The sequence below is a fragment of the Pseudopipra pipra genome, chromosome Z (genome assembly GCF_036250125.1).
Source record: "Pseudopipra pipra isolate bDixPip1 chromosome Z, bDixPip1.hap1, whole genome shotgun sequence".
NCBI lineage: Eukaryota > Metazoa > Chordata > Aves > Passeriformes > Pipridae > Pseudopipra > Pseudopipra pipra.
Genome location: NC_087581.1, coordinates 74,881,997 through 74,906,235, shown reverse-complemented (window position 1 = coordinate 74,906,235; position 24,239 = coordinate 74,881,997). Strand labels below are relative to the sequence as shown.

Sequence of the window (24,239 nt, the reverse complement as noted above, 5' to 3'; positions counted from 1 at the left end):
TTTGCACAAATATAACTTAGGTAATTAGAAGCCAATGATGAGCTTAGCTTTTGTAATATGTATGAGGCTAATTAGTAACCTTTATAAGCACAAAGCATGCAGCAATAAAGTTGGATAAGTTATGATCAATTCTGTGGTCTAAAAGTGTCTTTATCCCGTCGTCTACAACATTTACATGTGGATTCTGAGAACATTTAAAACATCAGAAGAGAAACCTCACTCAAGCCCAGCAGTCTGTCCCCCAGTCAGAGAGCAGAAGTCACTCTCTGCAGGTCTTACATTTCAACCAAGGTTATACAGAACTTCTGACTAAGCATGGAAAGCAACCTCCAGTGTGGTGGGATTCTAGGACGTTTTCAGCAGCACCGGGAAGCCAAACTCTGTGTAGCTGTGCCTGCAGAGAACTGTCGTTTGGACAGCCAGAACTCAAGGTGAGCAGAGCTACTGATTTTGCACTGCAATTCAGTCTTTCTTACTGTCTAAGTCAAACTAGTACTCTTCACTTTCCCCCTTACATCTCTCACACTTTTCCCCTCACATTTTCTAGACTTTTTCTCCCCTCACTTTTCTCCTACTTTCCCTCTCATGTTCTTCACACTTTTCCCCTCAAGACTTTCCCCCTCTCGTTTTAGCACTTTCCCCTTCATGTTTCCTGCCCTTTTTCTCTCCTCAGGTTTTCTGTCCTTTTCCCTCTGATGTTGGCCACCATTTCCCCTCATGTTTCTTTCACTTTCCCCCTCTTTTTTTCACTCATGTTTCCCACCCTTTCCCCCTCATGTTTCCCAAACTTTCCCCTTTGTGTTTCTCATAATTTCCCCCTCACATTTCTCATGCTTTTTTCTGTTTCCCACCCTTTTCCTGTCCCATTCCCTGGCCTTTTCCCCATGCATGTTCCCCATTTTCCCCTTCATGTTTCTCACACTTTCTGCCTTTTTCCTCATCACATTTCTTGCCTTTTTTCCCCTCGTGTTTCCCACCTTTTCCCATCACATTTCCTGGCTTTTCTCTCCCCCCATGTTTCCCATGCTTTCCTCTCACGTTTCCTGCCCTTTTCTCCCCTCACATTTCCCTCACGTTTTTTCACTCATGTCTCCCGCCCTTTTCCTCTCACATTTCCTTCATTTTTAAATTAACTGACACACGAGGTTACAGACTGGCTTGTGGGTTTTGTGTGTACAGAGCAAAGCTGCAATACTGCATAATTAGCCTGTTGTCTGTTAATGGCCATCTACACAGAGGGACAGAGGGGATGACAGTGACCTCTCCGCCTGTCCTGTGCTGCTCCGGGCCAGAGCCATGCCTCGCCGTGGCCAGGCGCGCCCACGAGCAGGTCGCGCAGGGTGCCGCGGGTGGCCGGGCCTGGGACGGGAGGGGCCGCGGAGCGCGCTGGGAGGCTTCGTCTCCCGGCGCCCGCAGTCCCGGCTGCCATGTTGTGCGTGGCGACAGCCCCAGCAATGCGGGTCCCATTGCAGTCTCAGGTGGCTGCAGGCATGGATACGCTTCCTGAAAGGTACGGGTGCTGTTTCCCGTCTCTGCAGGGACCGTTCGCGGCCGAGGCCGCCCACCTTTGCTGCGAGCCGGGAGTTGACAACTACCCACCATGGCGGCATCCGCTCGCTCTAGCCCTCCCTCCTGGCACGCCCCTCCCATCCCTACCCGTTCCGGTCCGGCAGCGTGAGGTCATTGGCCCCTCGGGCCCGGCAGCCGGAAGCGGGAGATTTGAACGGTAACGGGCTCCCGAGGCGACTGCGCTGCGGGGTCGCTGCTCCCAGCGGGGTTGAACTTGGGAGTCTCTTGGTGGCACCGCCCCGGGGACCGGGACTCGCTCGCGCCTGTCACCGGATAGCCCTTACGGAGTCCGCCTCGAACTTGCCTGTGAGAGCAGCCGCCCTCCCCGGGGCCGCAGCCGAGCCGCTTCCCGTGCCCGAAAGCGTGAGCGCAGGCTACGATCTCTCCTCTCAGGAGCTGAGAAGAGCTGCCTGGCCCCTGCGGGTCGCAGAATGGCCGGAGGTGACTATGCGGAAGTTCTCAAGTACTATGAATTACATGGAACAGTCGGCACAGGTGGGTTTAGTCTGGGAATGCAAACAGGTGTATGTGACGTGTTCGCCCGCCTGAGCGTTTATCTGAGCAGAAATTAACTGTTACTGCGGAGGCTGTGGATCATATTTCCAAGGTGTATTTTGCGAGGCAGAAGTCTGGAAATGTAGCTGGAAGGTAGTGGAGTGATCACTTTTTCCCCTAACAAAGGTGCTGCATGCTGTGCATACAGGACGTGTTCCAGGGCGATTGAGATCACAGGTGAGAAAGCTTGTTGCCATGCAGAGCTTTACACATCTCTGTTTCAAATTCTAGGTGGGTTTGCAAAGGTAAAACTTGCGCGGCATCGTCTCACTGGTGAAAAAGTTGCAATAAAAATCATGGACAAACTTGCTCTACAGGTAAGTCAAAAGATACTTCTAAGTCGGTAATGTGCTGTTCCTGTGGAGTTCTTGGGAACACAGGTGCAACTGTCTCTGTGGGCTGGTGGTGGATGCTGTGGGCTTGAAAGAATGTTAACAGAGCACCACAAAATTCTGTGCCCTCATATGGAGTAGGCAACATTCTCTGGCTGTAAAACTGAGGGAGTTATAGATTTAAATAATGAATGACAAAATAAATTACAGTAATTCAAACACAGTGCCGATGAGAATAGTAGCAACTGTACATCTGTCACTTGGGGCTTTGCTGACTAGTGTGTGAGCAGTGACAGAGCTGGAGCTGCTTGAGTTTGAGCAGTTGGACTGTGTGCTGTGACATTTAATGTTGTGCAGTAGTCTACTTACTGTGATGTACAGGCTGTCAAACTAGTTGGCAATTTCATAGCTTGCTGTTGTGTTCTCTTAGGATGATTTGCCTCGTGTTAAATTAGAAATTGATGCCATGAAGGACTTGAGTCACCAGCACATTTGCCGGTTGTATCATGTGATTGAAACACCTAAGAAAATATTCATGGTTTTAGAGGTAAGAAACCGTTTCTGCTATGACAGAGGTCCCTGGGTTTAGCTATAGCAGCAGATGGTAACTAAGTCCAAATGAAACAATTCTTAGAAAGTCATCTCAATGGCAAGTGTGTCCAAGGTGCCACAGTTTAAAAATAAAGCTGGCAATATGTTCTGTCCTAACTAACTTTAATTCCCATCTCATGCTCCAAAAACTAGCACCAGCGGGATACACAGGGCCCCAGAACTCCCACAGAGTTGTCACCTCCTGGGCAGTTTCTGTTGCCTGTGATGTTAAAGTGACATGTCTATAGCAACACGTTGGGCAACAGTCGGGCTCCTGGGCTTGTTGGGTCTATTGCAGGCTGGCCTGGGACACACTTGGATGCTGCTGGGATAAAGCAGAGGGAAAGGAAGAGTGCTTTCGTTCGCATTTAGATTTCATGACTGTATTCCAAATGTTTTCTTTCTCCTACCTTTGTGCAGTACTGTCCTGGAGGAGAGTTGTTTGATTACATAATTTCTAAGGACCGCCTTTCCGAGGAGGAAGCTCGTGTATTTTTTCGGCAGGTTGTTTCAGCAATTGCTTATGTGCACAGTCAAGGATACGCCCACAGGGATCTCAAACCAGTAAGTCTGAACAGTAGTCAGATTTGCACAAATAATAATGAAGACCCAGTTTTATTTCTCAATATGGAGCAGGTTTATCTAACATCTTCTCTAACGTTTGCTGAAAGAGCATTATTTCTACTTGATGCTTTGTTCCTCAGCTGAGCTGGATGTGTCTGTATCTGAGGAAGGAACTTCCTCTGAAAGAGAAGCAGAACAGTGCACTCAGTTGAGACTGGAGCAGACACAGATCTGATTTTGGTGCTTAGGCATTCCTTCTATCCTCTTTATTTCAGCTTGTACCCAGAGAGAGTTGTTATGCTTCCTCTCTGTTGTGCAAACTGTCATGCCCAAAGGAGAATGGTGACCCCCACAGCTTAAACGAGTGGAGACTCGACAGGGCGCAGGGGGAGGGACATGCCACAGGACCTGTGGCTTTGCTGTCACTGCAGGGTTTAAGTGTGGGTTTAGGGAATGGAAGCCTTGAGACCATTTCTCTTTGAAGGGGTTAGAAGTTTGCATGTTTAGAGACGCTGGCAACCCTGAGAAAAGCAAATTCTTACTGTACAAGCATTTTACTAGGCAGCTCATAAAATCATTGTCTCCAAAGAACTTCTCTCCAAGGAAAACCTTCATTGCATCTCTTGGAAGGAGTTGTCTGATAGCTGGAGTGCTGACAGATTTATAGGATCATGTCATACCTTGGGTGGGAAGTGACTTCTAGTGGCTTCTGTTTAAATCTGTTGCTCAAAACAGCATCAGACTGAGCTTCTTGGGGCTTTATCCAGTCACATCTTGGACCTCTCCCAAGGATGAGGTACAATGTCTCTGCTTTCTTCCTTACGAAGAGAAAGGGTTTTCCTTAGTTCCAGTCATCATCCCACCACATGCTGCTGTGGAGGGGCTGACTCTGTCTTCAGGCCCCCCCTTGAAGGAATTAAAAGGCTGCTATGAGGCCTCCACTGACGCTTTCTCACCCGCAGTGTGTCTTTCCCTCAGGCTCTCCTCACTGAAAAAGTGCTCCAGCATCCTTGCCAGGCTTGTGCCTAACCATGGAGCTTATCTTAGTTTGATGTCTTTCCTGTGCTGGGGGGGTGGGCAGAAACTCGATGGGCTGTTCTTGCTGTGCTGAACAGAGGGTGAGTCAGTTCCCCTACTCTGCCAGCTCTGCTCCTTTTCATACCACCTGGGATATTGCTGGCTGCCTTTTCTGCCGGGGCAGGCTTCTGCCTCACACTCAACTTCCTGTCTAGCAAACTTCCAGGCCCTTCTCAGCACGTAGGAGCTCATATTCCCTGTTCGGAATACAGGACATAATCATTAACAACTGGTCAAAATCTCCAGAGGAGAGCTCTAGGTAAATTCTAGCTGCTAATGGCAAGAAGAAATAATGTGAAAGGAAATGTTGTTTCTGGAATGACTTGGGTTACAGAAGAATTCATTACTGCTTTCTCTTTTACTAGGAAAATTTGCTGATTGATGAGGAACATAACCTGAAGCTGATAGACTTTGGACTTTGTGCAAAGCCAAAGGTAAGAGTGTCAGTCGCTCTCACAGAGCAGAGCTAAATCACCTACAGCGCACACATAAGAATTGCAGATGTAACTTCAACGTGCAGTGCAGAGTCTTGCATTGAATTCAAGCTGTTTGTCTAGTTGTTGTCCCATTGCTGATTTCTTGGTGGAGCCTTAACAGTGTGAGAAAGAAGTAACCTGCATGTTCTAAGCAGAATTTCAGATCACTTTCTCGTCTTATACTTCATCTTTTATCCCAATCTAAGGCAGAGATCACCTTGTGTGTGTAGAGTACCTGCTTGTACTGTAAGAGTTATGTTGGTGTGCATTTTTCCCCAATAAATTTTAGTGGCGTGTGTCTTTTTCCATAAGATTTGTCTATGTGTGGAGATTGTGGATCAAATCAAATAGATTCCCCTTACATTTACAAAGCATCTGGATCCATATGCTTGTACAGACTTGTTTTCCAAGTTTAAAGTTGGTTTCTAGACTGCTGCTCTGTCAGCTTCACCTGCGAGGTAGGTGCTTGTAAGAAACAATTTAATGGGAAGAAAGTCTTGCCTGACCCAAAGACCTCGGATTGTTTTAGCTGACTCAAGTTAGAGCACCTTGCAACCACTGTCTTGATGGTACAATGTCATCTTACTGTGATCTGCTTAGAACAAAGCCCAGGCAAAGTATTTACATGGTTTTAATAGGGGAGCATTTTTTTGTGGTTCTTTATGAAGTTATTGCTTTAAATATTGGTATAAATATCCAACCAGCCTCATGCCCAGTAGCTCTTGGGTCACCGCTTCCCAAGTTCCATCTCTTCTCTTTGTGGTCATGAAAGGAAGTATTCCTATCAGAGGAGGAGCTGCAGAAAAGACTAGTGGGATAACAGGTGAATGAGCAGTTTGGGATCTGAATGTTTGCAGGACACTCATGGCCGTGGACAGTTTTTGCCTCGTGAACCCATATATTATACCAAAGCAAAATATAAGGTGGATGTCAATAGACAACAGAGGAAAATGAAGCCTCTGAGACCTCTTATTTTGTTGCTAGAAGACACCATCTGTGTTAGAGCCAATGCTTCTGTGTCATTGATTTCTTGTCTTGTTCTAGGGTGGCCTTGATTACCATCTGAACACATGCTGTGGAAGCCCAGCTTATGCAGCACCAGAGCTGATTCAGGGCAAAGCATACATTGGCTCAGAGGTATGTAGCACAACTGTGGATTAGGGTGGTTTTTTTCCTGCCTCCTTTGTATTTAAAGGTGGTGAGGTTGAGATACATTCCCTTGATGTCTCTCTTCAATGCCACTGGATAATGTTGCCTCAGTGGCTCTCAGAAGCTGTATGACTGACAGCAGTCACAGCCTGGAATAGCATATCATGCTCTTAGCCAGCTGGCTTGTTCATGTCTGACTAATCCTTCACTGTCTCCAGGTGTTACTCTGTGTTTTAGTGCCCTACAAAAAGTAACTTATACTCCTTCCGTCTACATTATTTCAAGCAGCAATTTGTTAATTATTCAACTCTTGTTGTGAAATTTTTATGCAGTCTCAGTGTCTTGTGTACTTTACCTTTAAATTTGTGTATGAAAACTTGCTCTTTGTACTGTGCAATGTAGTAAAATTAGAGAGAAGAAAAACCGTGCAATTTATCCAGCTTTGATTCCATGTCTGGAACATTAGGGCCTGCTACTTGCCTTTGTAAATCCATCCAAAATGCTGTAATTGCAATTCACTCAAACTTAGCTGGCTCTACTGTTGGGTGGAGTCAGTCTTTTTTCCTTTACTGCCCTTTGCACCACTGTCCCTGTCCTCTAACTCTTGTTTTCTTTTTTTGTTTTGTTTTCCATGAAGTCAGTGCTTCTCAAAACCTCCTTTTGCTTTATGATTGAAGTGTGAATTACAGTATGAGGCACATGGACTTTGTCATGACTATATAGAAAAAATAGAGGGGCTTTAAAGCTGATTGTAACTGTGCTGATAGGTATTGTAATCGGTAATACATTTCAGTACAAAATCCCTTCCAATGAGTTTGATTTCATTTTTGCTTGGGACATCCTCGTAGGCTGAAGGTAATGCAGCTATTTGGTGACCTAAGGAGAGGATAATAGTTTTACCAGTGCTCCAGCTTGAGTGAATTGAAAACTGAATTCAGGTTGTGTGCTTTCACTTGGAATGTAAAGACTTAGGGCGCCTACTTTTAGTGAGTTGCATGTGCCAAAGCGAGACAGTGTTAGCTGTGTCTGAGCCATTTTAGACAGATCAGGTTTGTGAACTCTCACTCTTTTATTTTTTTAGGCAGATATTTGGAGTATGGGAGTACTGCTGTATGCTCTTCTGTGTGGTTTTCTCCCCTTTGATGATGACAATGTCATGGCTGTCTACAGGAAGATACTGGTAGGTATTGATGGTGCTAGAATACATGAGGAACAGGCATCTCTAAGCATTATGAGAGGCTTTTGCTTTCTGATGACAGAACTTGTTGAGCTGTGCTTTGGGCAAAAGGCTTATTTGTGGAATTTTGTTATGCTTTGTTACTTTTCTGATCAATATTTTGTTTTGGATTTGTTTCTGTCTTCCATCAGCCTTTGCAGGACTCTAGGCCGGTCCTGTGATATGGTAGAAAACTGAGCTTCAGTAGAAGCATTTTCTTGCTAGTGGCCCAGATTTTTTCGTCTGAGCCTTTATCTATCTTCTCCTTGTATTTTATGGTTTACCAAAAATATTGTTCTTAAATGTCAGCTATTCTCATATCTAGGAAAAGCAGGATTCTGCATCTGCTCTTACACTTTCCTCCTCCTAAATGAGTTGAATAAATAGTAAGTTATATAATTAAGCCATTGGTTCTGTTTCCCTGTAAACTCCTCTTGATGTGGCTAAACAGATGCTGTTTTTTATCACACATGCACCTCTGCCGGCCACTTCTGAGCTGCCATAAAATCTGTGTTGATAAAGCTTACACTAAGTGAGTGGGATGAGGAACAGCAGTGTTCAGTATGGGCTTTGGGTTCATCTATCTCGTTCTCCTTCTCTCGTCCAGAGTCTAGTATGTTTAAACCCCCCTAGGAAAACTCCTTGAGGTGTTCAAGGGCTACTTTGGCAGGAGGCAGCTGACACTGCTCTGCACAGGAAGTCTTTTTAGCGTGCTAACAGTCTGGTCTCCATGAAGCACCAGACTAGTTCATCAAAGAGTGTGGCTTTTTATTCTGGAATTGGAGCGGACTTAAATACCTGGATAGAAGATCCCTAGGAAGCTTGGTTTGAGTGGTTGCAGAGAACTTTAAAAAATAAAAAAAGGGAAAAAGAAGGAAGCAAAAGCTTCAAAGAGGTTGTGTAAAGGTGCTGATGTTTAGATGAAGTGCCATTAAAATTACATGACTTCCATACTCACATAGTCATAGAATATCTTGAGTTGGAAGGGAGCTATGAAGTCCAACTCCCTGCTTCTTGCAGGACTACCTAAAACTAAACCACATGAGTGTTGAGGAGTGTTGACCAAATAATGCTAGTGCTGAAGTGTGCTGAGACAACTGATGAGGTTTTAAAGTTTAGTCTGGAAGTGGTCAAAACCCAATCGTGTCACAGGTGTTAAGATGCAGTCTTACTATTTCCACTCCAAATTTGTTTTAATTTCATGTGGCTATGAAGTGGAAATTGCTTGAAATGAGAATACTTACCCACTGTTCTGGAATTTAATTTCACACATTACAAATCCTGAAATTTATTGTAATCTCAGTTTGGACCAGTTGCTCCAAGTCAAATCTGCTGTTTGAATCTAATTAGAATCGTATGACTTACATACAATGTTTCTTTCCTCAGAATGTTCCACCTCTCTTCATTTGGGAATACTAGAATGAATGTCTTTTGAATGAAAAATCAAGTTGTGGTGTAAATTCTGTAAAAAAACCCTTATATCTGGTGTGATCTTATGCACCTGGTAGATATCGCAACCTATCCGGCATTGCCCATAGTCCAGTAGATGAGAATTGTTTGTTACATCATTTTCTGTAGCAATATATTAAAAGCAAAATGTAGATTACATACATTACTTAGTTTCAGAGTAAAACTGCATTGTGAATCACCCAACAAACTATTCACAAATAACCTTTTACTAAGGTCTGTAAAGAGGTAAGCTAAATTCTTTAACCGTGATGTCAAAGCAGTACATACTCTGCTTAGAAATGCAGGCTGCATATAATGCAAATGTTTTTTCATTGAGGAATTTATCTGTAGAAAGAAAACTGCCATGACAAAATGATAAGTACATTATTTGACAATGACTGTTTATTAATTTTATTTTTTTTGTCAATTTTCATTGCGAAGTAAATGATCCTTGATGGTGAATTTGGTTTAGTTTTTAGCCACTGTTGTACCTCACCTCTGAAAGCTGTTTTCAATTTTCTTCTAATTGAGAATTAAAGAAAACCAACAGTAAATCATTTGATTGAAAAAAACTTACCTCTTAGACCTGTAACCTTTCTCCTGTCTGCAGTATAAGATTGAGCATTAGATTTAACCTGTTCAAAAAAAGAATATCTTAATACTGAGGATGGTGTACTTTTAGTGTTTGAAAAGTATTGTTTTCAGTGAATCTTCACATTTCTGAGCACTAATATCGGTCATTCATACTCCAGCATGTTTGCACTTCTAGAACTTCAGTATTGAGGATACAATGGATAAAGGAGCAGGTTAGCTGCAAAAGTGGGCAGAGATGGAAATTTCAAACAAGCTGAATGGGTCGAAACTACAGCTGGTGATTCAAACATGGTATTTTCCTTACTGATGCAGCTGGGTTTTAGTACTACCATGATGTTTATTCAAGTCATTCTTAAAGCTAACATGTTCCTGCTATTCTTTTTTTTCCGTGTGCAGATGTTACTATTGTCCAAGTACTTTAGTAGTTCCTTCTGAGATTCAAGGTTAGTTCTAAATCCTCTTCTTTTCTGCAGAGAGGAAAATACAGTATTCCAAAGTGGCTCTCTCCTAGTAGTACACTGCTCCTTGACCAAATGCTGCAGGTAAAGATATTGTTTCTGTTGCATAGGTCTATAAAGTACTGTTACATAGGTCAAAACATTACATCACTGAAACATTTAAAAAGAATTCAGTGTTTGAAAAAGGAATTTAATTCTTATACACTTTTGAAGAAATTATTACCGTTGCCTTTGGCTCAAAAATATTTGAGAATGGAAATAATTAAACAAAGTTTAAATGATTTAACAGAGTCTTTGAACAGCTTGCTTCCGGTTGTTCTTAATGTACTATAAAAACAAGAGCTCTTTTGTAAATGAAGGTAAACTTACTAAATATGTCTTTGGGCTACGCCTAGGGAATGTAGTCAGTGCTGTATATCCCTGGGACATCTATTGTAACTTGACAGTTTCTGTAACTGTCCTTCACAGCTCACATCTTTGAGTGTGAGCTTCCTTTTGATGAAATTCTGAAACAGTATTGGTTTCCATTTTTACCCCTAGCCACCCATTCTGTGTAGAAGACGAATTATTTTTTCACTTCTCCACAGCTTAAGTATCACTTTGATTTTTATTGCCCACCAGGTTGACCCAAAGAAGAGGATTACAGTCAAACACCTGTTAAGTCACCCTTGGCTTATGCAAGGCTACTCTGATGCTGTTCAGTGGCAAAGTAAATACCCAGTAAGTACTCTGGTCAGATGAATATTGAAGTGTTTAATGTAATCTTTACTGGCTTATTACCATCCTTACAGTATGGGGGTGTGAAGGCATTTCTTCAAAGATGAACTTTGAGATGGCCATGGTTCCTTTCTGATTCTTTAACTGTCAAAATATTATTATTTGCTCTTGATTTCTCTTGTGGAGAAAATTCAAATGTGTTTTCATCATATTCTGCAGCTGAATTTGCAAAATAACTGAATTCTCATCAAAATGTGAAGTATTTCTTCATATGAATGACCAATTCCTTCTCCAGGCTGCTTGATACTTTGTTTAAGGTGTAAAACACAAATATTCTGGAGAGCATGCTAAGACATGATTATGGTCTATCTTGTATGTAGTCCTCACTGAAAATATGAATAAAAAATTCAATCTCATTTAAAGAATATTCATGCTGTCTCTCTGTCACTTGTTTTACTTGTGTGAGAGATGAAGGCAGAGGAAAAAAACCAGAATAATCTGGTTGTCAGCAGAAAGTGCTGAGAAGTTCCTGTATGTTGTCACCAGATGCCACTGTTTCTCTACATAAAGAAGAGCTTGACTGTGCTCGCAGTGTCAGTGCTACTAGCTGGCTCTGGAAAAGATATGCATGTCTAGTGGCTTTGGATATTTATGGACAGATGAAAGAACAGCCTGTTATCTAGTAAAAATCTAACCTCCTGTTGGGTGGCTTACTTGAATTCACAAGCTCTCAGCTGTGAGGGGCCAGGCTGTGAAGTTGTTTGACTTTTACAGTCTACTCCCTACAATGTTTAGTTATGATGCTGAACATTTGAAAGACAAGGTCTAAAATCATCGTTGACTATTGATTCAGCCCACTGGGTTTCATGACAGTGTCACTGTGAGGTGTGGATTATGAGACAACTTGAAAACCTCATGTTTCAATATCCATCGTGTTCTTACAGCTGCGACATCTTGATGAGGACTGCATAACAGAGCTTTCTGTGTTTCATGAGCAGAGCAGGGAGACTATAATGGAATTAATAACAGAGGTAAGGAGTATATATCAGTAACTTACAGAAATTAATGATGGTAATAGAGTAAAAAAATTTACTGTGTTATCAGATACTGTGTTATGTATTCTCAAGTATGACATTTTAAATACTTTGCAGATTTAAGGAGCCCCTGCAGAACTAGAATCTGGCTGTAGCTTGTAACTATAGTTCTGAAGTTCAAATTTGTTTATTTCTTTTTACCATTTAATTGTACTCATGATGTTTCCTAAATCTTACTGTTATTTCCCACTATGGTAAAATCCTTCTGAATCTCTGGAAGTTAAAGTAGATTTACAGAAATTTATATTTGCACAACAGATGCCATTTGCTGGGTTAGCTCTTTGCTTTGAAATGGTTCAATAAGTAGCAGGTGAAGAAAAAAGGAGAAAAATATCAGAGCAACACCAAGGTAGACTACAAAATATGTATTTTTTTGGAGTTACTATTCACAGTTTTTTACAAGTAGTGAGTCACTTTTGACTACAACTGACAAAAGTTGAACTGGCTACTTCTAGAAGAATTGTGCAAAGGTTAGCAATAACATTGCAAGCTGTAGAAGAGACTTAAAGCACGATGCATACTCCAGCTTTTACCTGAATCTGAAAATTCTTCCTTAAAATTGAATTTTTTGCTTCTTTGTAATTGTTAGCAGTGACAATAGTTGGGTTTTTTTTTCAACAGTTGGGTTTCCCATGTAACTGTAGCAGAAGCAGACTTTTAAACTGTGTGTGATACTTACGATAGGTTTGTGGAGTCGATGCTCCTTGTTTTTCAGTTACAGCAAATGATCAGAAAAGTCTGTCTACATGGGGAAAAGTCCTTCCAAATAGCTTTGTGATATTTGCATAGTCCTTTACTGAAGGACTTCTAATCCCTTATAACTAATTCAAACTAACTGTATATGCTGCAGACCTATTAAACATGGTGCTTGTGTTCCTCACACAAGCAGAGTTGCTGAAAATCCTGCAAAAAGTTGGTGCTGTTTGTAGGGGAAGAATGGGCAGGAGTGACTTCAAAAAAATCAAATCTGTGGTTAAATATTGGATAAACCCAGTTACTAGGTTTGCCATTCACTTCAGTAGATAGATCCTGATCCCAGCATTAGTTTCCATGCTTGCACATGAACTGCAAACTAACTTGCAAAGGACCTCCGTAGTGCCTGTTTCATGATCTCAGACACATAAAATGAATCACCTGAAGTCTGAAATTACACTGTGATCCAACATTAGGGTTGCACATCAGGTGGAAAAACTTGCAGAGACGCAGAAATTTTCAGAAGGCTGAGCTTGCCTCATATTTGCAAGGTTTCCAAAGAGGAGATTAAAATACTCTTTTTCTCTCTGTGTCTTGCCAGTGGAAATATGACCAGATGTCAGCAACATACCTCTTGCTTCAATCCAAGAAGGCTCGCGGCAAGCGTGTGTGTTTAAGGTTTCCATGTCTAACACAGCATGCCAGAACCATGCCGTTGGCAGGCCTCAAGGTAAGCTTGAGTTCAGCAGGATAGCATCCTGGTTAAAATCCTGCTCTGCATTGACAAAGCTCTGCCTGAGGAAACATGCTGGTGCTCTAAGTATCATTAAGAGAACATGTATGCAGTCAGCCAAAGTCTTGGTCATTAAACAGTTGAGTCTTATTAACACGACGTAGCAGCTAGGATGCTTCTATGGATTGGCTTTATTGGAATAGCTCTGGCAGGACACAATGTATCAAGTGCTGCACAGAATCCCTCCTTGGCTCATGTTAATGGGCCTAATCCTCTGTTGTCTGGCCTGTGTGATCATTCCAGATCTTGTTCTGTGATGACTAACTTCTTCCTGCACTCCATGTTTCTCTATATATATTTTTGTACCTCGGGTTGCATTTCACATGGCTTAGTAAGGAAAATCTGAAATATCATGGCATGTCACCTGGGCAGCCTGCTTTGAGATGACATGGGCACTGTGTGAGCTGTTGATCAGAGAGCCACTCCTTCCTCATCTGTTTCCTTTGGGAACATAATCCTAGAGAGGACCCGGTTTATTTTGAGTAAAGGAAACATGTTGCTGCTTTTTTTCTGATGATTGGGATTTTCAAGCAGTTTTGTATATCTTAAGGGAGTTTCTATTCCTGTAGTTTGATAGCAAAGTGCACATAGGGCACTTCAGAAATTGGCCAAAGTTGCTAAATCGCTTGCGGTGTCATATATAATATGCAGCTATATGAGCTGTTGGTGATATTTGTCTGTTAGACAAACTGAGAAGCATTCAGTGGAATCTCAGACTTACCATTAGCCATTCCCCCTTGAGTTGAGGCATCTGTGTGAAACTGCTTGAATGTGCTGTTTTCTGTGTAGAGGCAAGCACTCAGGAGAAATACTTTCTTATGTATCTGATTCAGTTGTGTTTAAATCCTTTCAGTTAACCCATACAGCTTCTTTGAGATGAGAATTGTAGGCTTACTAGAGCTGCGTAACAGATCGTGAACCATAAGTGTTTCTCAGGATGCATAATGTGACTTCATGATCATGGTAGGTTAGCCTTTTACACTCCAATGATTAAATGGAGGTTCTCTAGGTTCAGTTGCGCTGATACTGTGAAGTTACTGTATCACTAGTGATGTCCTAGGTAAATTGGTCTGGCAAATGCTACTAACTAACATATGCATTACGCCTTCCCAGGTGACGGTGGGGAATTGCTGCACAATACAGCAATCCATTAATCCTCCAGCAGCACTCAGGACACATTTAACTTGCTTGTGTGTAGATGCTGTGGGTGAATATCAACTGAATTTGCTGAAACACCTACCTAGAAGAGCTCTCTAGCTGAACCTGGTCTAATGTGAAAACAACCAAGCAAACAGAACCTTTAATTTAGGCATTTCTGAATTTGGTGGCACAAGCTTGTACAGAATACTTCTTTATTTCAAGCAGTTTAATGTTGAAGGATATTGCAAAAAATTCACCATGCCATGAATTTTATCTGGAACACAGTAGCCCAGGTATCCTAATCAGGCATTCATGTTGTAATGGAATGTGATTTCAACTGTAATATCAGGCTCCTAGATTCTTGGCTGTAGTTAGCAGCCCTCTGGTAAGGGCTTTTGAGTAAATCATCATGGTAGGTCTGGCAGCATACCAGGGAGCTCTGTCTCTATTCCAGTAGCAATGAGAGATCAGTTCACTGTGATATCCTTGATCATAGGCCAACAGAAACTTACCTGCCAGCAGACATAACTTCCTAAAATGGTATCCATTCCAGCCAAGGACTACCAAATGACCGTGTGCAGTTTCACTGAAATACTATGGAACAAGGCATCGGGAAGAGTTTCCCGAAAATAACAAAAGGTGTTGGAAACTAAGGATACCTTGATATGCATCTGATTGTATGTGGTGTGAGCCATGATGGTTAGCAATCTTGGCTGAAGTTATCAATTCCTTGATTTAACAAATGACAACTTTTTTGGGGAGCTACCCATCAGATGAAAGGTTCCAAATGCTAGTTCCAAGTATGTGTTTACCTTTATCCAGCCCCCTTTCAAATTTTGCTCTATTCTTTTACTATTAGGATTTTTGGTAAAAAGAGGTTGTAGTCCAAGCCTTGAATTCAAAGGCGGGTATTTCTATGAGTTGCTTCTCTTCTTGACACAGGTAATGAAAGATGACTTGGCAATGATGCTTTGAGAATAGTTTCACATCTGCTTTTGATACAAATGACAAATCCACAATGATGATATTAAAACTTAGGTCACCATCATGGGAACTTCCATTATTAGGAACTTAGAAAGATATTAGATTTAGATTTTAATGGTGCTTTTCTGATGAAATTCTACTTCTAAGCATGCAGTGGAATCTCAACTGAATCTTTCTTTTCAGTCTGAAAACATTGTGATGTGTGAAGACATGCCAGACTGCAGTGAAATGCCATGCGCGTTTGGATCCATGGAATTTTCAGATACAGCTTCACTGCTTAAAGAATCTCCTTTAGAAGAATTTATTCTAAATACTCATGGAACAAAACAGGTGTTTGATAAACTATTCTTAATCCAAAAACGATCCCATTGAACATAAAAATTATTGTGTATTTAAATGCTTAGTGGACCCTAGCCAAGACGAGGTACAAACTAAGTAAATGAGGTGTTTTAAATATATAGGCTGCACATATGTTGTGACTTCCTCTAGCTGTAGGTTATGATTGATTTTTTTATAACTTGACATCCAATTTGCATAAAATTAGCATCTAGAAAATGAGTAAATGAAGATTTTAGAACTGCCTAGAAAAAATAAAGTGGAGCGAACAAGGTCTCGGAGCTAGGCTAGAGCTGCACAAGTCTCCGAAGAAGTGCAACCTGTCTGTATTGAACAACAAAATCCAGTGAAGCAATTAAAACTTTACAATTAAGCCAAATGAAAATTCTTAGCTGTGTTTCAATGAGTTGGTCACTAACAGTTTTAAATGGGCAAACAAAAGAGTTTAGAAGAGCAGATATAGTAGTGGCAAATTACTCAAGAACTTTATTAGCAAGTTATAGAAGGAATCAGAAGTATTGAAGAGTTTCTAACTATTTTGCTCTATAGGCAAGTATTGTACGGTATTTTTAACCTGCTTCAGAATTGCCTTTTCTGTAACATTCTTGAATATGATCAGAATACCGCAAAGGATGCCTCTTTTCTTTCTGTAACATCTTTTGTAGCATTCAAAGCCTGATGCTCAATTGGATGATACGGAATTCACACTGTCAACTCCAGTGACAAAAAAAGTGGCATCAAAGAAGCATAAAAACAAAGAGAATGTAGAGACAGAGTCAGCTTTAAGAAATGAAATGCCCTTTGCACTTCCTGCTCCAAAGACTCCTTTTGCGAAGAGTCAGATTGAGACACAGGAACAAGCCGTACCCCCTCACACACCTGCCTTCAAAGGTACATGGAATGTAACTAATGACAGCTTAGAACATATATGTGGCTTGGGAATTATTGGAATTCAAATATGAGCACAATACTTGTGCATCCAACACATCTGTTTCTGGAAGACTTCTTTTGTCCTACTCACCATCTTGATTTTTCTAGTACATCTGGTAGGGTGCTGCAAGAGTTTTAACCATGCATCAGGGCATGTTACTTGTGTGCTAATAACAGGAGTTATTACTGCTCACAGTATCACATATGAGTGCCTTTTGACACATTCTAACATGGAGCTAAGTGCTGTGTTCCTAAAACTTGCACCTGGTTCTGCTTTTCCGTGAAGGTTGAGAACATGATTTCCTCAACACTCCAGTTTTCCTTTGTGATTACCTGAAGTGAAAATAAAGGTACACTTTTAGTCATCTGCTTTTATTGCTGCTTCTAAGAGAAACCTAACTTTTGGATTTCTCATAGTTGCATATCAGCATTTTCACAGGAACAGTCCATTGTAGCAATGAAAATAATTCTGTTAACAACATATAGGTCTTGCAGCTATGCAATAAACCTCAGAAATCTGTCTACATTATGTCAGCTTTTCTGAGTTATCACATATTTCAATCCTCAGCCTATCTAGTCACGTACATGTCCTGTATGTACATTACTGTTTCCTTCAATGACTACCATAGAAGTTTTGGTGTTGATACTGTAAATGCTATCTCTGTTCTTCAAATGCCAAGTGCTCCTTGCAATAGGAGAGTCATCTGTTCCAGATGCTAAGGAATATCGTTCAGGAACAGTAAGTCCTTGCAGACTGATTCAAGGAATAAGGGTTCTTGGACCTATTGCTGTTTAATGTCATCCTTCGTAAAGGGTTTAAACAATTGCAATAAAAAGACTAGTCTTTCATGAGTTTATCTTAAGATTGTGTGCGATAATGTAAAGTCTGACATCACAGTAAGTTTAAAAAGCAAAATAGGTACTCTCTGAAATGGGAAAGGCAGAAACACTGTTTTAGCTCACTTATTTAGATTTTTGATTATTAAACAATGAAAGCTAATTCTTCGATGCACTGAAAAATCTTTGATTCAGGAAAGGTATTAATACTTCCCTAGAAGTAGAAAAATGGAAGTATTCATTGGAAATTTTGAGGTTGTTTGTCTGGGATCAGGTGCAACTCTGTAGAAAGCTGAAACTTTGAACATTGAAGTTGGGTTTAATTGCACCAACTCATTTGATGACTATTTCACTTAGTGTTTTCTCCTGCACATTCAAAACCACGCTCTGCAGACATTGACTTTTTAGGCTGCTATGTAACATCTACATCATGTATTAAACATGGCTATATAAACTTACACCCTTTGTATAAGGGAAATGGATCAGTGAAGAACACAACTATTTGATGCAGTGGATTGCTCAGTATTTATTGTGGGAGCAGTGGCAGAGCAAGAAAGCAATTCGGATCCTGAAATTCCTTATATTGAACTGCATTGCTGACTTGTAGAGCAATGGTTTGACTTGTAGAGCCCTGGGGAAATCAGTTGCAGTTTTAATTTGTAGAGTAGAGGTAGTACTGTTGTTGTATGAAAAACATATTTTATCATTTTGAAAATACAGCCCTGAGATAGAAAAGGGATCTGATTTTTGAAATAAATTATTAATAATGAGAAATTGTTGCTGAAGAAAAGAAAATCCTTTATGCAAAGACATACCTGTTTGGCTTGGATGCTTTCTTTCAGAGAGCCAGTTCACTGCAGTCACCCCAATTAAACCCACAAACCTGACAAACACAGATGAATTCACAGCAGCTGAGGTTCTTCCTGAAAGAAGGTAAGTGTCCAGTTATTTGTGTACACTCCCGATTTAGAGCAGGACTGCCTTAATCCATGTGCTGCCTAGGAAGTCTTGTTACAGCAGCAAGCAGTAATTTCTATTCTCTTGGTAAAAACCTCCCTTAAACCTCTTTCTACAACACTGATGGTACAGAAAAGTTTTAAAACTATGTAACTCAATTATCTTTAGGATATATTCCTATTTTCCATAATGTGAGTTCCTATCCCAGTTCTCCAGAGGACTGCAGTTTCTAGATACATCTCTGGATTTAAACCTTTCAAACTTTTGAACAGAAACTCCTGTAATATACTGCACTGGATTTTAATTTTTTTTTTTATGGCATGTGTGGTAGTATTTTAGTGACATGTCCAAAATACTTAATTTTTTAACACTGAGAGAAAAATAACTGATTGATTTGTTCATGTAACAGATGTCACTCAGTGGAATTAGATCTCAACCTAGGTCACATGGATAGCAGCCAAAAGAAGAGAAAAGCCAAAATATTTGGAAGTCTTGAAAGAGGCTTAGATAAAGTGATCACAATGCTTACGCCAAGCAAGAAGAAACGATGCACTAGAAGTTGTCCAAGGAAACGTAAGGTATGGTTGCTGCGAAAGTCTTACAGGAGAACAAGTATTAGGACTAAATTAATTATATATTAATCATTATATTACTATTATTATTATTATTATTGAAAACATCCAATAGCTTCAGAAATGGTCTTGTGAAAGCTTCTGTGACCTGTCTTGCCTGCTTTCTACAGTAGGGTGCTCTTACTGCATTGTTGTTAACAAGACAATGCCCCAGTTTTCACAGTGAGGCATCTTTTAGTCTGGACTCAGGCAAGTCATCAGATCCAGGTAGGAGTTTCATCATTGCTGCTTATAGCCCATCTAAACCAAATGTGAAGGAAGCAGAATGGTTTTAAAAGAGCCCTAGCTGACAGTTTTTCATGTTATTTGTAAAGAAATACTGCTAGCTGTCCCACTGAAAAATGCTAACCTTCCTGGCTTAGGTTTCTGTAGCCCAGAAGCAATATGTTCATTCTAGGGTCATCCTTAGATGTCTAGGGAATCTGAAATTACACTTAGAGCCTAAATAACTACACCTTGTGAGAGAGTTTCTGACAGTGTCCCTGTAATTTAGATTGTTTAGGTTTCAATGTCACTGCATTCAAGCTGGTTGGCTATTTATCCTTTAGGTAGCCATAGAAAAAGCAGTTCCTCAGGCAGTGTGTTGCACAGAACACTTTAATATTTCATTATTAATTTGTTCTTACTGAAATTACTTATGAGGTTAATATTAGCTGTGTAGAATACACATCACATGGCATTGGCATGATACTATTGTAGTGAACAGGACAATCATTTGGTGAAGCAGCTGCAGTGGCAAATGAGGTTAGTCCAGGTGTGAGCATCTGATCGAGCTGTACAGGAGGGTTTTGGTGCTCAGGGACACCCAAGCAGCAGCTCCAAGCCCTGGCAGGACCCAGAAGCCCTTAGCAGGCAACCAGGTGTTGAGGGCCATTTCCAGAAGCAGCGAGGGAGATTTAAAAGCTCCAGGGAGCACAAGTGAACAGGTGGACAAACAGGACGTGGTGCAGCAAAGGGATGTGGTGCAGCAGTTTTCGTGGCAGTTTGCATGGGCAGGGTGTGTGGGGAGGGTGCTGTACTCTGCAAGTAGGTGAAGGTGGCAGAGCACTGGAACAGGCTGCCCTGGGAGGTTGTGGAGTATCCCTTTCTGAAGACATTCCAAACTCACCTGAACGCATTCCTTTGTCACCTGCTCTGGGTGACCCTGCCTTGGCAGGGGTGTTAGACTAAATGATTTACAGAGGTCCCTTCCAAACCTAGCTATTCTGTTATACATCACTCAAATGCAACATATATACTTCAGAAGCTATACTTGAATCTGTAGGCAACATGTTTGAAAAATGTGATCACCATGAAAGAACACAGGTCGTGTACCAAGGCATAAGCAGTTCTGCAGAAGTCAGTGATGTGTCCTTTCAGTTGACTGGCTGCTGGGACATCTATTGCAGATGTCTGCAAGTTGTTCAAGAGTTCACTTAGTGTATAAGCTCTTATATGAAGTACTAGATGTGATGTATATAAAGTATACTTTACTTATAACAGTAAATTTTTGAGTAGTAAGTTACCTTTTTTCTCTCTACATGAAAAGCGGCATGGTGCTGTGCCTGTTCCTTGATATCGGAAGCACTCAGTCTCAGCTCTAGGCCATCTCCCAACTGTAGGGCACGCAGCAGGGTGATGGTTTGGGGAAGTTGAAGCATTTGTCACGAAGATTAGCTGTTCTGAAACTTTCTTTGTGAAAACATTTTGCAATGTCTTCGGTTTTAGGAGAGATATTTTTATTTTTTTATTCCTCTAATTGTTTTAACAAGCTGACTATTTTAGGCACACTGCAATGTTACCATCACTCACCTACTGAATGCAGACCAACTGTTGAATGAAATAATCACCGTTCTTTCGAAGAAGCATGTGGAATATGTTCAGAAGGGGTAAGTGTAAAATATGATGGCTCCAACTTATATTTGTCTAAATAGATGTTACTCCAATCTTTGATAAAGAGAGTATTTAAACTTACTTTCTTGACACCACTGTAAAATAATCTTATAGAAAATGTACAAAGCACTACATTAATGTGTGCAATAAAACTTGACACAATGCAAAACTATGCTAAGTGAGCTCTAGCAGATCTCTTTGACCAACAGTTATCAACCAATAATAGTGAGATAAAAATTCACATCATCTTGTGTCTCATGTGAAATTTTAAATACAAAAAGTTTGCTTGGGTACAGTCACATGACCAAATGGGACAATTTGGGAAGTAACTTACTAATTTTTTAGCCCTCATTCTTGGCAGTTAAAAGACATTAGCCTTTAGCCAAGAGATCAGTATAGTTTAAAAGCTGTGCAGAATCTACACCATTGGTGAATTAACTTGTAGGGTTTACTACCTAGACTAAGGTACTGATTGGTTAGATTGGTTCTTACTTCTGATCAAACTCAGTGTCTGTTTCCTGAGTACCCAACACATGAAATAAACATTGTGGGCACTTTTCAATATGCATTTTCTCAAGTTCTTGAGTATTTCAATGATGGGCATTGTAAAACATCAGAGTATACATCAGCCTCTGATGCATTCCCAAGCTCCGAATCTGGAAGGATGTTGGATTGTACCGCAGCACCTTCTCCCATTGTAATGTTTCAAACTGTGCATTCAGATTTTCCTATTTTCACACCAGCTAAGCTGTAACAACCAGAGATAAGAGTGGTCTTGTTTAGGAAAAACATGGGAACTTTCCATCATTCCAACTCTGAGGATGAGTGTCTGTGGCTAGCAGGGGTTCCTGTGGCTGGGTGGAACATTGGTGCTGAACGCCTGGTCCTTGGTCATAATGATAACAATAGTACTCTGATAATAAAGTATTCACGAAGCTCTCAGTTGACTAAATTGTGGGTTGTTTCCCAATATTCTCAGTAGCAATGGGATATTTTTTGTAAAGTGGTTTTATTAATTTAAAATTGCATTGCAAAACAAACATTAAATGGTTCAATGACTATTCTGTTTTCCTTTTTGTTTTCTACAGTTATACCCTGAAATGTCGAACACGGTCAGATTTTGGTAGAGTAACTATGGAGTTTGAGTTAGAAGTGTGTCAACTCGATAAAACTGAAGCAGTGGGTATTTGGCGACAACGGCTTAAGGGTGACGCCTGGGTCTACAAGAGGCTGATGGAAGACATCTTATCTAGCTGCCAAGTGTGAGTGGCAGAGGCTTTTATCATGATGTTTTGGAAAGGTCTGTTCAGAGAAGTAATTCTTTGTCACAGTCACAGCTATATTTGAAAAATCTGTCATATTTCTTCGGTTTTAACTATCCCTTTTTGTACATATGCCTTCTGTACGTTTCCTTTATTAGGTTCATAATAAATGTTCTGCAACTGCAACTTTTCTGAAGCAAAATTCTGTAAGCTGCTCCGTCTCTCATACATATTTGTGTTAAAAAAGTAGTGGTGTTTATGTGCTGAAGCTTTTTGTGCTATGTCTTCAGTTATCAAGTGCATGTGGCACAGAAATTGTAATTTGCATAATTCTCTTGTCTCTGCTTAAGTAGGATTTATTGAGATCATTAACTAAGTCACAGCTGTGGTTCCCAGAGTTACACTATATGCTCAGTGTTGTACAAAATAGGACTGGCTTCAATAAATGTGAAGTCAAGAGTGCTTGGATTTAAACTGTGATCTCATATAAAGTGTTGCCGTATCTCATTACAAAGCCTCAATGACACTTAATAAGCCTGTGCACTTTCTGATGCTGTCATGTTAACGTGATGATATAAGGATCATTGAAGAACAACAGCACCTTTGAACTGTTGGGAATGGAGAAGGCATTTGTCACCCTGACTGTCTGCAAGGAATCCAGTGACACCTTTAACAGAATTTAACAGAATTTAAGCACCGGAAATAAAACTTGAAATATGCAGAACAAGAAAGGACACCTAAGAGGTGGCTGGGGGGGTTGGGGTAATACCTTTAGAAAATGGTGCATGTGGTTGTGCTGTCTGTTGTGTGGATTGTTTATTTTTGCCTTTAGCTATGCTTCAGCAGCAACCACATCCGGCTAAACCCAAGCAACAGCAGTGGGAAGACACATGTTAAAGCCTTTCTGTATGCAAAGACAGTAATACCTAGACAAGTTGACAGTGTGCTGCAGCTTTTTCTTAAACTACCTGGAGGCAACTGGCACATGCTGCATGAACAGCCCACGTTATCGCCCCTTAACTAGAGCCTGAGGCACATCCACACAAGGGTTAGGTGGGTGGAGGGCTGAGCATTGCTGAAAACTTGCAGTGACAGACATGTGGTAATGAAAGCTGTCTGCTTGTTTTCTGTGACCGTTACTGCAGGAACTGGAGGAGGTGTTTTGTGTCTACCAAGGTAGAAGTGTCCCTCAATGCTTTTTTCCAATGCCAAGTTGTCAGTTTACTGCTTTTTAGACAGGTAAAGGAACAGGGACATTTTTAGCGGTTTTGAAGAAAAAGTAGGAATACTTGCAAGCAGGGAGAGCAAAGAGAAAACTGTTGCTCTTCGAAACATTTCTGGTCAAGAACCTTTTAGATGCAGAAGGGACTATAAGGAAAAGAGGGACAACATGAACAATGACGCAAGACCACCTGACAGAGGGTAAGAGAGGTTGTAACAAGAGTCAGGGTTGGTTGGTCATGTTAATTGATAAGGGGTGTGGACCATGGTTGTGTTCACTTTGGAAAGGTTATCTAACTGAGGACCTTGTCAAATGGCATAGTAAGGAAAAAGGGGAAAGTCAGAAATAAAAAATATAGGGATGCAAACCTGACAGGCAGTCCTGCAAGGAGAAGGGAGTCAGACTTGATGATCCTCGTGAGTTCCTTCAGCTTGATGTAATCTGTGATTCCGTTCAGTGACAGAAAGACAATAAATGCTGTCAGTCACAGCGAGTGGAGGGGCTTTGGGAAAACTGCAGCAAATTGGGACTTTGCAGCTAGTGAGACTGGAATCCCAAGGGTGTAGGATGTTGGGGGGAGTCAATGGGAAGGTGCTAGCTGATGAGGTGATGCTCAGGGGTCTCAGCCCAGTGCTGGCTGTGGGGCAGAGCATCTGCACTCCCCCAAGCCATGTTGAATGTGAGTATTCCCCAGCAAATGTGAAGCTGGACCAACAGGTAAGCAGGATGCCCTAGGTCTG

The 24,239-nt window shown here is 41.1% G+C and overlaps 1 protein-coding gene and 1 long non-coding RNA gene across 10 annotated transcripts in view; one reads left to right on the top strand and one right to left on the bottom strand.

The window, feature by feature from the left end:
* The window catches only part of LOC135407446 (uncharacterized), a 274,027-nt gene that overhangs the window by 2,019 nt on the left and 247,769 nt on the right, over positions 1-24,239 (bottom strand). The window contains exon 1 of one of the 2 annotated variants that reach the window (XR_010426875.1): positions 1,261-1,583. The exons of the other annotated variant lie outside the window; for it this stretch is intronic. This is a non-coding gene — a long non-coding RNA (uncharacterized LOC135407446). Of the gene's footprint in view, positions 1-1,260; positions 1,584-24,239 lie in introns of those variants that run through there. 2 annotated transcript variants of the gene reach the window in all.
* MELK (maternal embryonic leucine zipper kinase) lies at positions 173-23,008 on the top strand. 8 transcript variants are annotated; one of them, XM_064642474.1, is made up of 17 exons: positions 173-431; positions 2,356-2,441; positions 2,887-3,003; positions 3,468-3,611; positions 5,054-5,122; positions 6,209-6,301; positions 7,395-7,493; positions 10,046-10,114; positions 10,652-10,750; positions 11,692-11,778; positions 13,136-13,264; positions 15,635-15,781; positions 16,453-16,678; positions 18,397-18,487; positions 18,921-19,089; positions 20,908-21,011; positions 22,104-23,008. In XM_064642474.1, exons 2-17 carry the CDS (start codon positions 2,421-2,423, stop codon positions 22,279-22,281), a joined length of 1,842 nt encoding a protein of 613 aa, XP_064498544.1. In that variant the 5' UTR covers positions 173-431; positions 2,356-2,420; the 3' UTR covers positions 22,282-23,008. The 8 variants fall into 8 exon arrangements, with proteins under 8 accessions (XP_064498544.1, XP_064498537.1, XP_064498543.1 ...); XM_064642467.1 differs by lacking the exon at positions 173-431 and adding an exon at positions 1,282-1,510; XM_064642473.1 differs by lacking the exon at positions 173-431 and adding an exon at positions 1,282-1,510 and having other exon boundaries at positions 20,895-21,011; positions 22,104-22,242.

Coding starts and splice junctions, on each gene's coding strand:
- MELK (XM_064642467.1), top strand. CDS start 1,297: ATGCCTCGCCGTGGCCAGGCGCGCCCACGAGCAGGTCGCGCAGGGTGC. Junction 3,004..3,467: donor AAATATTCATGGTTTTAGAG/GTAAGAAACCGT, acceptor ACCTTTGTGCAG/TACTGTCCTGGAGGAGAGTT. Junction 15,782..16,452: donor ATACTCATGGAACAAAACAG/GTGTTTGATAAA, acceptor CATCTTTTGTAG/CATTCAAAGCCTGATGCTCA.